This window comes from Apodemus sylvaticus, chromosome 2 (assembly GCF_947179515.1).
Source record: "Apodemus sylvaticus chromosome 2, mApoSyl1.1, whole genome shotgun sequence".
NCBI classification, from domain to species: domain Eukaryota; kingdom Metazoa; phylum Chordata; class Mammalia; order Rodentia; family Muridae; genus Apodemus; species Apodemus sylvaticus.
The window spans coordinates 54,731,138-54,748,218 of record NC_067473.1 but is presented as its reverse complement, the minus strand read 5'-3'; the positions used below and the strand labels follow the sequence as shown (position 1 = coordinate 54,748,218).

The 17,081-nt window shown below is 43.4% G+C and overlaps 1 protein-coding gene across 6 annotated transcripts in view; it reads left to right on the top strand.

Annotated features, from left to right (window-relative positions):
- Positions 1 to 207: 207 nt before the first annotated feature.
- Cep41 (centrosomal protein 41) overlaps positions 208 to 17,081 on the top strand; it is a 39,866-nt gene continuing 22,992 nt past the window's right edge. For 2 of the 6 annotated variants that reach the window (XM_052173385.1, XM_052173384.1), the window contains exons 1-2: positions 2,006 to 2,101; positions 13,562 to 13,625. In XM_052173385.1, coding sequence (XP_052029345.1) covers positions 2,069 to 2,101; positions 13,562 to 13,625 — 97 coding nt within the window. In that variant the 5' untranslated portion in view covers positions 2,006 to 2,068. The other 4 variants (XM_052173386.1, XM_052173388.1, XM_052173390.1 and 1 more) reach the window with 4 other exon arrangements.

Below are 17,081 nucleotides of genomic sequence, written 5' to 3'. Positions count from 1 at the left end.
ATTCTGCCAAAGCAAGCATGTAAAAGGTCATGTGATGAAGGATTCTTTGCTAACAACACGCATGTATTGGTCCACCTTACACTGTGTAGTTGAGCTGCATTTGTCGGGATGCCATAGAGAAAAATGCACCAAAAAACTTGTGGTGGTGTGCTGTGGTTTGTTGCAGCTTCCAAGGAGCCGGCTGATAAGGATGCACATGCTGAGGCACCAGCCGCGCTGAGACAAGGCACGGGGAGGACACGTGATGTCTGGAGGGTATAAACGGGACTCCACGGAATGACAGACAGAGCTTGGTTTGCTGGTACAGCTGGCTGCACAACGCTTGTGGGTCTCAATTCTTCACTGATCTTCACTTCCCTGAGAGAGGCACAGCAGAGAACTTCTCCTGCTGGTGTTCCTGCTGGTCCCTCCTACTAACTGGAGCAGAGGCTGAGGCCTGGCTGTCTCTGCTAGGTCAGTATCACCATTGTTACTAACCTGACTCTACCGAACTGGACTCCTGGTGTATCCGTGTGGTGTTTGTGACTGGATTGAGCTGCTGCTGCCTGCTAACCTGTGAGTTTCCAGACAACGCTGAGTTGCTCCAAGGAACCTTTCTAAACAGGTCCACTTCCCTGGTATCCTTTCTTTTTTTACTACCTCTGGTGGGTGGTGGGTTACAAGGAAGGTTAAAGAGTTTAAGAACCATCATTAAAAATAGAATTTGAAAAAATTAAATTTACAGTTACTCCAAGCTGCACAGGTGCTCCTTATGCAAAGATCTGATAAATATACCCTATTTACTCCTTCTAACTTTTTGCAGCCCCCAATCCTTTATTCTAGTAGAATGGTGAGTGGGAAGTTTAGAAGGGTTAAAGGACTAGACATGCGTGATAAAGGAACTTAGGATAAACCTTGATAGGTATTAAAGACTAAACACAGTACAGGGGGCAGTTAAGACAATAGCCCAAGGTCCTGGAGGTCCAGACTGAATGACTTGATCCAAGATACGGCACAAAGAGCAGGTTCCTGAAGTAGCTAAGAGGACAGGGTATGAGAGACCATGTTGTTGAATGGGTCATCTGCATAGACCCTGCCACAGTTCACATGGACGTTGTTATACACAGAGCTAGCCAGTATGAACAAGCCAATGTAACCTTTCTCTGTTCCTGGAAAAAAACGACTTAGAGCACAGGACAAAGGGTTACTGTGCTGTTCCTTCCCTGTAAAAGGAAATAATAATTTTGATGGATTTGGTGGGACATTTAGGAGCCGAGTCAAACTGTGTGGGTAATTGTTTCATAAAGGTGCTAGGACTTAATTTTCAGATCTGGAATGAGAACAGGTGGTGGTTGGTGGCAGGAGTCACAATGGTTTCCATGACAACGGGATCGGGTTTTAGTCATCTTTCCCATCCTCCACAAAACGTACTGCAGCTTTCCTCATAAGGTGCTTATTAAATACTTGTTAAATGAATGATGAGCCACTGAACGGTGTGTGCTCTTTGCAATTAAGGCTGCCGTTCTTTAGCTAGACTAAAAGCTTTTAGAGCAACAGTAATTACTGTGTTTACTCTTGATATTTTGCATAATTTGCATAATAACTTCAAACCTGAACATAATAAACTATGTACTCCAGCTGAACAACCATGGCCCAAATCATTCCACTGTGGTGGAAGAAGTAGCCCCAATGTTTGGTTAGAAAGGCTTTTCAAAGGGGTTGGGGCGACCTGTGGTGAATTCATGTTCTCTCTTCAGCCAGAGGCCCAGACCCCCTCTTCTCAGGTCTGCGCAGGCGCCAGGTCCCCCTCCCCCACCTCTCTTCCCGCGTTCAGGCAGGAGCTGGCCGCCAGGATTCAAGCAGAGCTAGCGGGCGTCCCGCGTTGCCCTTGGCAACCATTGAGCGGCTTCTCGCTCTCCCTCGCCCGGCCGAGGCAGTAAACGGAGCCTCTATTGGCTGACCTGGGGCAGCCAGGCCAATCGGAAGAGAGGTTACAGGGAGGTGGTTGAGTGGGGGCTGTGGGGGTAGGAAGCTAGATTAGTGGCAAGACGTGAGGCTAGAACCCCGAGCGTGGTCGGTTGGAGCAAATATGTCTGCCCGGAGGCACATTGGGAATCCTGAGGTGAGGGCCAGGTCCGGACCCGAGAGCCGGAGGGGGCGGGCGCACCGGAAAAGGCGCCACGTGGGCAGGGACGAACAGCCGGCCACTTCCGCCGCCCAGAAGGCGGGAAGTGGCTAGCGTGAGGAGGGGGCCGAGCGCAGGGCCTGGGGCGGGGCAGGCCTAGGCTCCACGTCAGAGGCACCCGCTGGTGCCTGGCGTGCTCTCCCCACCGAGGCCGACTGACACCCATGTTTGAGGCTTGGAGGAGCTAAGTACATAAAGACACAGCCCCTGCCTTCAAAGAGTTTACAGTCTAGGAGTGACACTTGCAAAAGAAGTAAAAATAAAAGACCTCCAGAAACATGGAAGGAGATGAAGGGGCCCATCACCTCTGAGTCGGGGTACCCCAGACCAAGCCGCCCTTGCAAAGGGAGCAAAATAGGACCCTTTCTTTGTTGTCCTCCTTTGCCTTCAGTGCCCTTGTGTATTTGTAGCAGTTCAATGTCACCCAGGATTATTTGACCCTTAAACCAAACAAGTACCAGACCTACAAAGGGAATGACCAAGGCTCTACGGTAGAGTTGAGTCTACTGATGGACACTTGTGAACTGGAGTTGAGCGCAGTGAGATTCGGGAGAGAGATGTAAGAGGAAAGAGCACTCAGTTGAGGGACGCTCTTGATCTGGAAAGGTCCCAAGCCATCAGGGCCGTTCCTGAGTCAAGTGAAAAGCTTGCTGACTAGAACAGCATATATAAAGCTATGGAGAGGTTGGACTCCAAGTCCCAGGAGGAGGCTACAAAAGGCAGTTTGAGAAGAGGGGCCTTCTGTACCTTCATACCAAACACCAGTTGTAGGTCTTCAATTTCTTGGTGAATGCCCGGTGTTTTCGAAAACTGTGGCATATGTATTGGAGTGCCATGATAGTAATGTCTATGTTTTTGGTGATTTTTTTTGTTTGTTTGGGTTTTTTGTTGTTTATTTTTTCCCCGAGACAGTCTCACTATGTAGCTTTGGCTGTCTTAGAACTCAATATGTGGACCAGGCTGGCCTCAAATTTACAGAGATCCATTTCCATCTGCCTCTACTTCATCGATACTGGAATTTAAAAGATGAACCTTTACTACTCAGCCTTGATAGTAATGTCTAAGTATCGCACAGTGTCACTTACATTTGGTGTCTAAAGTCCAACTCAGTGAAGTAGAAATTAGAATAATGGTCACCAGAAGTTAGGGATGTAGTGTCTGGGACAAAGAGATGGTGGTCACAGCATAGAAAGGAGAACTAAACTTTTGAGATGGCACAGCAGGATGGCTAAATTATAAATTTAATGTATATTTCAGACTAGCCAAGAGAAAATTCCAAAACACTCCTCACAACAAGGGAGGTAATGACTATATTTACTACCTTAATTTAATAATCAAACAGCGCAGGTCAACATTTTGTCCTAGAAATAAATTATGTTTTGTCAGCTAAAATAATATCAATATTAGATGCCTATGGTGGGGTGGGCCGGGTAGTTGAAGAGGGGCAGCACCAACCTGTCTATTGGTCAGCACTGGAGAAGCTTTTAAGGAGTTTCAGTCGTGTGGCCAGATTTGCATTTTAGGCGCCCTGGTAGCCAGCCACACTGTGGTGGATGGAGTTGGGCAGGCAAGGAGTGGTAGACCTTGATTAGGTGATTATGTTGATGTGTGTCTGAACTGATGCTAGGAAGGAGGGGCAGAATCAAAGAGAAATATTAGGTATAAAACCCGACATCCAGCACTATCGATCGCCCTTGAGAGATGGCATGGAGGCAGATGGCTTCCATCCTCCCTCCTCCCTCCCCCCCCCCCCCCCCCCCGCCCCCCAGGACCATTCCTTGGCTCTCATGAATGAAACCGGACATATAGGACAAAGAGTCCGTCAGAGGAGGAAGGATGTAAAACGGTTGCTGTCTTTACTGCCTTCTTTGAGTGGACAGCAGCTTCCAGGAATTCTTAAGAAAGAATGCATATGTATTTTTGTACCCAAAATATCATATCTAAAACTGTTTCTGTTCTACATTCTTGTTCTTCTTTTTTTTTTCTTTCCTGAGGATAGATTTCTTGGTTGGAAAACAACATCTTGAAAACATTGTGCTGTGACCCAGCAGCCAGTGTGTCTGTAGAAAAATCCAAAGCCATCCTGTTGCTTTGTGACTTGTTCCTTTCAGGAAGTTTCATTTTGTTGCTTGTGTTATGACATTCACAAAGGACCCCTTGTTATGGCTTGTTCTCGTCACTTCGGTGAACTCCAGAAACTTTTATCTTTCTAGTCTGTTCATTTTTTCTTGAGCTATTTTACGGTTGACTTCATTTCCTCCACCCTCTTTCTCGGGTTCAGTATTTTGATATTATACCCATATAAACTGGTTCTGATTTTTTCCACTTCTATCTCCTGTCTATTTTTGTCTTTCTTCTTTAAGAAATTTAAGCTTATATTGGGTAGTGGTGGCTTATACCTTTTATCCGAGCCTGTTCTACAGAGTGAATTTCCATGACAGCAAGGGTACACAAAGAAACCCTGCCTTGAAAAACAGAGGGAGGAAGGGAGGAAAGGAGTGGGGAAGCACTTTATTTTCTAATTCGTGTATTGATTGTAATTTCTGCTTTGTGTGTGTGTGAGAGAGAGAGTCTATATATGTGTGAGAGTATTTGTATATGTATATATGTGTGAGTTTTATGTGTATGGGTATATACAGGATCCATGTGTATGGGTATTTGTATATGTGTAGGTCAGCAACCTCAGGTACTCCCCTTAGATGCTGTTTACCCTGGGTTTTGTTTGTTTGCTTTTGGACAGAGTTTCTCACTAGCTTGGCATTGAGTGTTGGGCTGGGCTAGCTGACCATACATCTCTGCCCCTCTACCACTGGGATATCCTCTCAGCTTTTTCATGTAGGTTCTGGGAATGGAAGTCAGAGTCTCATGCTTGCCCAGCCGCCGTTTCTCTGAGATAACTTCCAGTCCCCCATCATTTTTATCTTTAAGAGCTGTTTTTTTACTCCAATGTCCCTTTTTAAAAAACTTTATTTTTATAGATTTGCAGAAAGGTGTTAAAATAGTACATAGGTCTTGTGTGCCCTTCACAGTGCAGTAACGCCATCAGAACTAAAGTATTAAAGCTTGTACAATTTGTGTATAGCTCTAGGCTATCTCATCAAATATGTGCATATGCATAGAACTACAATTACAGTAAAGAACTTCATTACCACTATAGCTCCCTCATGGCACCCCTCCCAGTCACACTCATTTTCCTCTCTTACTGCCCTCAGCCCTGGCAACCACAAATATGTTTTCTATCTCCATATTGCCAGTTTGAGGATGCTATAGTCATCCAGTGTATGACCTTTTCCAAAGGCTTTCTCTTTCTACTCAGTGTCCTTGAGACACCTCAGGGTGATGCATGCAGTTGACTCCTTAGTTGTTGGCTAGTACTCTGTAGTGTGGGTAGACCAGTACTCTGTAGTGTGAACAGATTAGTTTGTTCACTCATTAATTCATCCAGTCAGTGTAAAACATGTTGATTGCTTTCAGTCTGGGACTATTTGAAATCAAAATTTCAGCTTTTGTGTGGACATTAATCTTCATTTCTGTAAGATAGCTCAGGAGTGCAGTGGCTGATTTATATGGTAAGTGTATGTTTAGTTTTCATAGAAAATGTATAATTCTTTTTTTTTTCCAGAGAGGCTATACCACTTTTTATTCCTATTAATAGTGTATGAGAATTTTAGATTTTGCAAAATGTTGGTAATGTCTGATATTGTCGATGTAGATACATTGTTGTTATCTCGTTATGGGATTAAAAACATTTTGTGTGTGTGAGTGTGTGTGTGTGTGTGTGAGTGTGTTGGTAAGAAGACAACTTGTGGGACTTGGCTTTCCCACCATGTATATTGCCAGGTTTCGTGGTAAGTGCCTTTACCGACTGAGTAGCCTTACCCACCCTCATTAGGGTTTTAGTTTGTATTCTCTAATGGACACAAAGGCTGGCAATGTCTTCATGTGATTATCTGACATCTAGATAACCTCTTCAGCAAAATGTCTTTGTGTGTGTGTGTGTGTTTTCTTTTTTCTTTTTTGAGATTGGGTCTCACACTGGAGTTCACTGTAATCCTCCAGCCTCAGCATCAGCCTGATGAGTTCTAGGGTTACAAGTATGAACGTCCACACTTGCGTTCCTGTTCTAATGCTTGAGCCTTTTAGTTCCTTTTCATTGCCATTGTTGGTGACTACATAAATACTGTTGTTGGTTTTTTGTTTTTTTTTTAAACAATAGATAATAATTAGGATTTAAATTCCTTACTGCCTTCTGTTTTGCCTGGAGTTTCTCTATGACTTTACTTTGACTCTATACGTCTTATAATGTGTCTACATCATTACCACTGTCTGTAATTGTTACTATCAAATTTTATTTTTATTCTACATTTTTATAAATAATGTGGGGAAACTTCCTATATCATTATCACTATAATTTTTCCATAAGTATCTTTTCCAAAACTTTTTCTCTATATACTGTACTGAAAAATGTATGCCAGGTGGCAAAGAGAGATTTGTATTGTAATTTTGTTTTCCATAACTGTTATATTGTACATATGGTGTTTTGACTTGCTTTTTTCCCCCCCACTTAACAATATGTCTTGAAGCTCTGGGTGCCAGCTGATCCCAGTTCTAGTAAGGACTTGCTTGTAGATGGCCTCCTTTTAGGGTGTCTTCACAGTGATGTGAGCAGAGAGACCTTTGCTATTGTTTCCTTTAAAAATGTTATTTTGTATTTTTTAAAAGTTGACTTGTGAAGCCAGGCACAGTGATGCAGGTCTTTAATCCCAGTACTCAGGAGGCACAGACAAGGAGATCTTCCTGAGTTTAAGGCCAGCCTATTCTACATAGTGCATTTCAGGACAGCTAGGGCTACATAGTGAGTCCCTTCTCAAAAACAAACAAACAAACAAAAAACAAACAAACAAACAAAAAACAAAAAAACCCAGACAACAAAAAAAACCAGACAACAAAAAAAGTTTATTCGTGGTAGGTGTGGTATGTGTGCACACAAGTGTTCATTCCCATGCATATTTGGTTGAAATTCAGCATTTAGTGTCTTCCTCTGGTGCTCTCCACCTTCTATTGTGAGTCAGGTCTGTGAGCTCATCTCCACTGCTGCCCACGTCCCCTGCCATGGCTTACAGGTACATACATACCATCATGCCCAGCTTTTTGTGTGAGGGCTAGGGATTGGAAAGCAGGTCTTCCTGCTTGCACAGCACTCGTGTCTTTTTATAAGCACACCGATACTAGTCTCAGATTTATTTTACCCCTATTGTCCATTTATGTGTCTGAGTAGATTTTAAAAGGTGATGGAGATATTTTTATTTTTTATTGAGACGAGGCCTGCTGATGATAAGCTACAGATGGTGACATTTACCAAGATGGGCAAGGGATAATTGTCTGGTACAGTAGCAAGTATGTGCGCGGGATGGTGTGATTTTGTGAATCACCTCCTAAGTTTTCATGAACCCTTCTTCAGCCACTCTGTTTATTTCCTATTGTGGGGGATGCCTCAAGTAGCCACCGCCTTTTAAAAACTGTCCTGGGCTTTCCCTAGCACTTTCTCAGCTGTCACAAGCCAGTCAAGTCATGTTCAGTTGTTGATCTCTAGTGATACAGGGCCTGTTCTTCTGCCAGCCACGTAACTACCTATTCCCTAGGATTCTTCCTCCATAGTCACCAGCTTCTCTGTGGATCTGAGCAGGCGAGTACACGGTCACCATCACTTCCCCACTTTCTGCATTCAGGGTTGTTTATGTCTAAGATATTTCTCAATGAAGTCCTTGCTGAGGTTTTGGGAGGGAGTGAAAGCCGGTGTGTCCGTTCTGTCTGTCCTCGATTCTGGATCATCATCATCAACAATGATCTCATCTCCTTGTATGTCTTCTGACACGCTTACAAGAACATGTAATAAGCTTACCTAATCCTCACTGCCATCGTCAGCCAGCGTAGCTCCACAGACACTTTTAAATAAGTGAATATATGTCTGAAACTGAAAGAAGTTAAGGGTAAAACTCACACCGCTTAGAGATTGGAAGCCTATAAAAGGAAATCCATGTAAGTCCGATTCAGAGAGCGTGTATGAGTGAGAAGGTGGAATCCTGAGAAACAGTCATTAAGGGACTGACAGGAATGAGTCATGTTTCAGTGCAATGTCAGGAGAGACATTGCTGAAGCCAATGCAGGACAAACAGGTGGGGCTTTTGTTGTTGTTTTTAATATTCTCTCTTGTAGTATAGAAGGATCAAGAAAGTTTCAGGAAAGGTATGCATTATGTTTGACAAGTAGATTTTTTGATGTTAGCTGGCATGAGCGCCATAACCGAGTGTTGGGGACAGTAGTCACTACAGTGGATGACAGTGAAGTCCAGACACAGTGGACTTTTACCACTGTCGGACTTAAGAATCTTGGAAGAAGAGAATAAGGGCAGGGCACTACTCCTGTAATATGTTGATTTGTTACAAATAATACCCTTACTTAGTGGCTTGACAGAAACTCTTTTACGCTCTTCTGGCTCTGCTAGATGGTTCGCTCATGAAAACCTCATGTGATTTTGCAGACAGCCTGAAGCTACAGTTTCTTCCAAACCTCAGTTTATATGTATGTCCATTGATGCTGTCTGTTGGCTGGAGCTAATTACCTCTCACAAATGTCCTTTTCCATATGTCCTGGACCTTTCCGTACTTGGTGGCTGAGTTCTAAGAGCAAGTGGCTCAGGAGAGCCAGGGAAGCTGCACTGTCCTTGTCTGGCATGTCACTTCCCTCAGCATCCCAAGCCACCAGAATCTGAGATGAGGAAAGCAATGGGCCTCCTCTCTCAGTCAGCGGACTGTAAAACCATACTCTAATACAGTCTGTGGTGAGAAGTAGCTACTGAGGAAGCTATCCGTGTGCATGGAGTCTTAGGCCAAGATGACTGTGGGATATTAGTATAACTGGATCAATTAAGACACCCAGTTTTAAAAGTTCCTCTTTGAAAACAAAGCTGTTTTATGTGAGATTACCTAAGGACCAATACTCTCTCCTCTCATTTGTGGACAGACATACAGGTAGGGAAATTCTGAAACAAATGTACAGTGACTTAAAGAAAAAAACACAAGTGTGCCAACCAGCATGAGTCCTCTGTAGAGATACGGTGAATCAGAAAAGCACCTGTGCTTCAGGCGTTTGCCGCTGGTGGTTTGCCTTTTGTTGTAATTTTTCTTCAGAAAAGTTCCCACTCAAACTTCTCATTAGTCTTTCTTCTCCAGGATTCATATCTTCACAAAGCTAAGTCTTACTTTGCATAGTCTGTCAGTATGCAAAGCAGTGTTCTACTTAAGTGCTGTTGTGATGGCACGACTCACCTCTCAGTGTGTTCAGTACGTCCGATTGTTAGAAGAGCTGGTCCTCACTCCCAGTCTCTGGTCAGGCTCATCCTGTAGCACCTCACCCACAGATCCAGTGTTCTAGCCCAGGATTCCACATGCTAATGGCTATTGCGGTTTCAGAATTACATAACCCTTTGGAGATTTAGCGGAAGCCCAGTACCAGATTTTTTCACAGGGCTTCATGAGATTGCTGGAAACTCACCAGCGAGCTCCCGTGAAAACCCTGGCAGGAGTTCAGATTCACAGTGGCTAACAGTTAAATGCTTAGTCAGATGTCAAACAACACAGGACATGCTTACTAAATGAAAGGAACAGTTGCCATTTTGCTGACTTCCAACTTTCCTTAGCAAATAGAACAATATGCTTTTCAAATATCCCCTTAAAATGGCTTTGCTGCTAGAATCTATTTCCATTTGGAATACTTTTTCCACCTCTCTTATTATCTAGTATCCATTCTTCCCTGAAACCTGTTTTCTCAACCCAATGTCTGAATGGCCTTCTTTCAGACTTCTAAGAGCCTCATATGGTGTGCTACTCCTGTGCATGGGCCTTCATGTTTTGTGTGTGTGCGTGTGTGTATGTGTGTGTGTGTGTGTGTGTGTGTGTGTGTGTGTGTGTTTGGGGGGTGGAGGGGGTGTCTTTATGCATGTGCCTCTCTGTATGTTGAGTTGGGGGGGTGTGTGTGCATCTTACAAAGTTGCCCTGGTTGGCCTAGAACTTACAATCCTTCCACCTAACCCTCCAAAGGAGCTGGGTCACAGGTGTCACCACTGTGCTCAGCTTCGTTGTATTTGTGCCCCGTGAAGGACCTTTGACATATTTGGTTATTTCCAAAAAGCCTATAGTAATTTATAAACATGAACTTTCTCAACTTCTTGCTCTCTCATGATGAACTTCAGGACAGAAGGCCCTTTGTGATGCCCTGCTCTGGTTCTCCAATGGCTTTTGTTCATTCATAGCCCATAGTACTCATACCTTCCACTGACCACTAGATTCCTTGAGAAGTTACCTGCACGTTGTTTTAATGCTCTTCTGTCTGTCAAGGCCTTAGAGCACCCACTACTACTTTTGACACTTGACTAACCTCCATGACCCTCAGAATTTGGTTCAACAAGTACCTTCTAAGAAGCAGTTCTTGACTCTTAGTCCTGTTAAGGGACTGGTCTCCAGTTCCCATCCCCCTCTGTTCCCTCTCTTTGTTCATTACATTGACACCTATATATCAGCAGGAAGCAAGAGCTGATGGCCAGGCCTGCTTTTACCTCTGTGTCCCACATAGGGACCTACTTCTACTAGGCACTCAGTAATAGATACCCTTGGAATGAATTGTGCTAAGTCTTCATGGAAGGAATGGTTAGTCTCCTTTGAAACAGCTTCTCCTCACAGTGCTTTCAGTCTGCACCATTCCAGCCTGTGTATATCCTGGAAACAAAGCCAGCTGGTCAGTAGGTCAAGAAGCCTCCATCCCGAAGGCAGGAGTTTTCAGGAGGAAAGTGTGCCTCCTCTTCAGAGCCTATGGTGCTCTGCTGGCCATGCAGCACACAGAGTTTAAGAACAGACTAAGAAAGGGAACTGAAATGAGAACTAGGGAAAGAAACCTGACATTGTTCTCTGGCAGCATATGGATTTCTCATTAGTCCATGTAAGGGCAAACCGGGGGTGGGGAGGCCTCAGCAGCTGCAGCTGCAGCTGTCCACGCTCCCTCCCCTCACCATTCTGCCGCCACCACACCTGGTCCCCAGAGGCACCCTCACTTCTCAGCTATTTTGGCTTAGGTATGGACAAATCTCCATGGTTCAGCAGAGACTAGCCTGGAATTTTTCAAAAGAAGCTTTGCTAGGAAACAAAACAAAAGAAAAACAGGAAATAGGGTATAGAAATGATAAAATTATAGACCTGGGGGGAACCGTCCTTTGGCTTAAGATAAGTAAAACTGTGTGTGTGTGTGTGTGTGTGTGTGTGTGTGTGTGTGTGTGTGTGTGTGTGTGTGTGTGTGATTTTGTGGATTTTTCTCTTAGTTCACTATTTAATTTTTCATAATATTGTCTGCCTCTGGGAACTCCGCCTAAGCCTCTCTCCATGTTTATATTCCATTCTTTCTCGTAAGAACCATCTCCATCTTTGTCTTGGGGAGGTATTGAAACTGACATCACAGTGACTTGCTTTTCTAGGCAGCCATTACAGATCACAATGAGAAACGAGTTTTCCACCATTTTTTTCTGAGGGAAGGTCAGCTTGGTGCTTGCAAGCCGTAGCAGTGGAGCAGTACTCAGTGTTCACAGTAGAGTTGTCTTTGCCTGGTGAGAAATAAAGAACAGATAATATCACTGGCTTTTTAATAATGTGAAGGAACTGACCTTTTTACCCTGAGTGCTTTCTTTTTTTCCCTTTTTACCTTTTAGGTAATTGAAATGGCAGATGGTGGAGCTAAGAGTTGCCTGGCGTGTAAGGGCTCTGGGTTCAATTCTCAGTGCTTTAAAAAAAAAAAAAAAAAAAAAACAGATGGTTTTGTTTTAAGTGGTGAAAATAAATTTAATTAAAAAATAAATATACTTACCTTAAAAAAACAGAATAGCAAGTAGAAGTTACAAGGAGTTTATTACTTACTTGGCAAATTAAAATTGGGTAATTTTCTGTAGGTACCCCAGTTTCGTTTTGTAATTTTTTAAAAATGACAGTGTGTGTGTACACTTGTGTGTATGCAGGTCACAGGGCTGAGGTCAGAGGACAGCTTTCCGGAGTTGGTCCCTCTCTTCGCCATGTGAGTCCTAGGGATGGAATTCAGGTCATTGGGTTGGTAGTAAATATCTTTTCTAGTGCCCTCGGTTTTAAAATTCCACTTAGTCTCTGAAATCTGAAACATTGGCCAGCAGGTATTGCATGAATCACAGGAGTGGACTAGGCTATATTTCTTTGCTGTGTAGACCATTTAGAAAGCTATTCTGATGTGTGTGATTCATTTCACAGTCCTCCCAACTGCATTCTTGCTCCTCAATGTTTTCAAAGGGAAGCAATCCAGTCTTTGTAAGTTTGATGTTCTCGCCTTAGGAACTAGATAGGCTGGTTCAGTCCTCAGACAAGTGATCACTGACTGACTGCAGCAATAATAGATGTACTTGTATACTGGGTCCCACAGACATGAGTAGCTCATGGTCCCTGTCTTCAAAGAAATCCTAGCTGAGGGGAAAGATGTCGTTTCAGAGGATGGGATGGGGTCCTCATCTTGCCAGCCAGCGGGGTGAGTGCCTCTTTCCACCCCAGATAGCCTCACAGTGGACAAAGGTTTTGCTAAGAAGCTGAGGAAAGGCACTTTGGGCAGTTATCTGCCTAAACTCTAGACATCCGGGGATCCCCACTGGTGTAACATGGGAATACATGCAGAAGATGAAGGTCAGAAGGTACAGTTACCTGTACAAAACACATGCTTTTCGTATCTCTAGACCAGAATCAGGTCAAAGCAGGAAAGCTCTTTATTCTGAGCTTGCCCTTCCTTAGTGGCTTTTGCATTCACCACAGGAATTTAATATGGGGGATTGTCTGTGCTTGGATTCACAGAGTTAACTACCAGAACACAGCATAACACAAGGCAAATCTGACATAGACACCTCTGCCGGCTTTAGCTCACCAAGAGCCTGACATGAGCTGCCACACAGTGGATGCCATAAGCTGACATCTGTGGGGCTCCAGAGAGCCTGCAGGGGGACCCTGGCCTGCCACACTTAGGGAGTTGTGGACAAAACCTAGACATGTCCAGAGAAGAGTGCCCTGAGGCGCCATGTGCCAAAAGTAACATTTAAAGAGGACAGCCTAGCTACCTCATTGGAGGACATCTTTTTTAAGGTTTTCTTTTTTCTTTGCACACAGTACTCTGAGATTATTTTGATAAAATGTGAAAATGTTTTGATAGAAACAAGGTAGCTCCCTACACCCAAGGAAATGCAATGAGTCCTGCATGTAAGGGAGTCTGAAATTTTAGCATGTGTTCCTCTTGCCCACCACGATCCTCACGTTAACCCCCTTCCTTGTCAACTTTTTTCTTTTGCAGTATCTGACCAGACGGATTCCACAGAACCCAAGGTATCAACATGTCAAGTCAAGACTGGATACTGGTAAGTAAAAATCAAAAAAAGAATTAAAAAAAAAAAAAAACCGAAAACCTAGTAGCTATTGATAAACAGGAAAGTGCCCGTCAAACCATGGATCAGCCATAGCTGAAAGTTCCTCATTGCCTTGCCTGATGTCTTTGAAAGCTGTTTTCAGACTATCAGTAAAAATTCTGCACTCACGTAAAGTCAGTTGTTATTGCTTACCCCATTAGAAGTCATCTAAATCAAGGAAAGGAAATCCTAGGAGCTGAAGCCATTGTTCAATAAGTTACAGGGCTGACCCTGAGTAAACACTGGGAGGTCACACTCCATTTTGGAGTGCCTTAAGTGTACTCCATCAAACTGACAGCAGCAGATTATACATGTGCATGTTTGTTCGGTCCAGTGTTTGCAGAGTGCTGACTGCATGTGTAAATGTGGACTCTGGGAAACAGGAGGATGGCTGTGGGTTGTGGCTTTTGCAATTAGAGCCCCAGGACTCATGCATAGTCGGACTGCCTTGAATAAGAAACTACAATACCAGCTGAGATTGAATTAGTGCTCCCCTTCAGTGAAAGGCAGTTAGTTGTAAGAAAGCGGTCCCGATAATTTCCATGCTGCCCGCATCTCTCTGAGTTCTGCTAATAATGCTGCCCAGATCCCAGTGGATCTGCAGTCTTGTGACTGTTGGGTTGCTTGTTCCTTTTTCTTTCAGCCTTTGCCTCACAAATCAGGGTTTTCTGTATCTGAGGACACCTGAGGGAGGTGAAGTGGAGCCGCCTCTGCTCACATGGCCAGCCCCTTTCTCCAGACTCCTAGAAAGTCCCTGTGCTAATTCATTCGGCACTTCCCTCACTTGCACAGACACAAACATTTGCAGTGGACCAGATTTACATGTACTGCTTCTTTGAAACATTCCCGTGCTACACAGATATTTATTCTTGCACATATCCTGAGTGATGGGCAAGTAGAAGTATTATTACTGTTTCAGAGGAGAAAATTGGGACCCGATTTTGTGATTTTCTCAGTTCTGTTTCTTGTGCCACAATAAATAAAGTAAAATAAAATAAATATTTAAGACCCCAGGTTTATTCCAGACATTGTGATTGGTCTATATCTCTTTTCTCATGGAAATCTACTAAGACTTTGTGCTACCCCTTCTATCTCTTCAATTCAAGCCATAACCAGAATTTGACTTAATAATGGTATCTGAAATTAATTTTAATTTTTAATGCAATACTTAACATATGATTTTGTGGTGCATATTAAATGTTGGAACCCTTTTATAACCCAAGAGTTTTTAAATGCTTTTTGTTAATTAAGCTTTTTATTTTGAGATAATTGTGGATTCACACGCCCTTGTAAGAAATGAAATGGAAATTCCACATACCCTTTACCCAGGATCTTTAAACCTGCACTATTGCTATGGTGATGAGAGCATCACTAGGTGCAGCCAAGCTGTGGAGCACTGCAGTCCCTGCTGAGGCCGCCATGCTGCCCTTTAGGAGCCCTGCCCACATGTCACTCTATTCCTATGACCCTCATGACTGCAGAGTTCCTGTCTCTCATTCTGTCTTCGTCCAAGTGCTACATCTGTGGAGCTGCATGGAACACCGCCTTCTGCTCCTCTGTCTCTTTCCTTGCTGTCTTTACACGTGTATCTCTGAGGAACAAGCACAGAGCCTTAAATGTACTAGGCTGTGGCTCTACCACAGAGCCATGCACAGACCAGATGGATGGGCCTTTTTCACTGGCCAGATCTTCTGGAGTTGAAGTTTGGTTGTTGTATAGCCGAAACTTGTTCTTGTGTTACTGGCTGGTATTCCTGCTATGGCTATACTTAATTTAATCACTTACTGAAGGACATTAACACTGTTTCCAATTGGGGGAATAATCCTTTTTTAAAAACAAAAAAAGTGCTGTAGGCATTGATTTACAGATTTTTGTGTGAGCAGGTTTTAGTTTTTGTCTGGAATAAATGCCTAGAGGCACAGTTGCTGGGTCATATTGTAGTTTGATTTGATTCAGTTTGCTTTTTTGTTTGTTATTTCTCTTTTTGAGACAAAGTCTCAAGTAGCTCAGACTGGCCTCATATTCTTTCTAGAGCCCAGGCTAGCCTTGAATTCCTGATCTTCCCACTCTGTCTTATAGTTTTAAGAAACTGTCAAACTGTTTCCCAAAGTGTATACAGTGTTTTACATTTCCAGCATCAGATGAGTGATGACTCTCTCTACCATCACCAGCCCTTGGTCACATTCCTTGTTGTACCCATCCTGATGAGGCCGCAGTAGCATCACATCGTATCACCCTGCCACTTGCCCAGTAGCTCACGAGGGGTAGCTTTGCACCTGCTTGTTTTCTGTCATCTTTGCTGAAATGCCATGCTAACTGGATTACTTGCATTTTTACCACTGAATTTCCAGTTTCTTGTGTATTCTGGACAGCTAGCCTTTGTGAGTGGCGTGATTTGCAAGTATCCTTTCTCCGTCTGTAACTTGTCCTTTCCTCCTCCTGACAAGCTTAGAAAGAAGTGAAGCTTTTCATCTTGATGAGGTCCATTTTTATCTGTTTTCTCTTAGTAATCACAATGCCCTTGTCTGCTTTAAGAACTTTTGGCCTAAACTACATCCCAAACACTTTTTTTCCCCCTGAAAGTCTTTAGGTTTTATGTTTAAGTTCAAGATACATTTTGAACTGCTTTTATGTAAAGTTGGCTGACTTAGATGAAGATTAGCTTTCTAATTTAGGGGTGTCCTCCTCCTGCTCTGACACCTTCATCTTGTCAACAGTCCGGAGAATATTTATGTGGGTTTATTTCCTGGTCTCTGTTTGTCCCTTTGATGTATATATGTAGCCTCTTGCCAATACCACACAGTCTTGATGAATGCAGCCTCACAGTACACTGGTATCTGGAGTGGGTTAACCTCATTATTCTCATTCCGTTCCGTAAGGGAGAGATCGTTAGTGTTTGCATGTTTAGTAGGACTGGTTTTTTAAAGGAATTATTTATCGGTTTGGAGAGAATTAACATTTTAATTATGCTGAGAACAATTGGCCTGTTTTCTGTTTCTGGGGATTTGCCTGTTCTGACCATCGTATAGTACAATGCATTCCAGGCTTACCCATGCCCTTTCCATTGCCAAATAATGTCCTACTAAATGGGTATTCCATACTTTTTGGATGTGGTGTGTCTTAAGAGCATCAATACATGCAAGTTTTTGTGTACATGTGTTTCTAGTTCTCTTGTATATATTGAGGAGTTGAATTACTGGTCATATGATACTGCTTTTTTTCTGAAAACATGCCAAATTTTTCTAATCAAGCCATACCACTTTACTGTGCCATCAGCAGTGTGGGAGGGGTGTGTCCTCTCCACACCCTCACCAGTGCTTTGCCCGTCGTCTTGGTTAAGACCACCTTGATGACCATCTTACATGATTTTAACTTGTGTGTTCCTGATGACTAAAGATGCTGAGCACC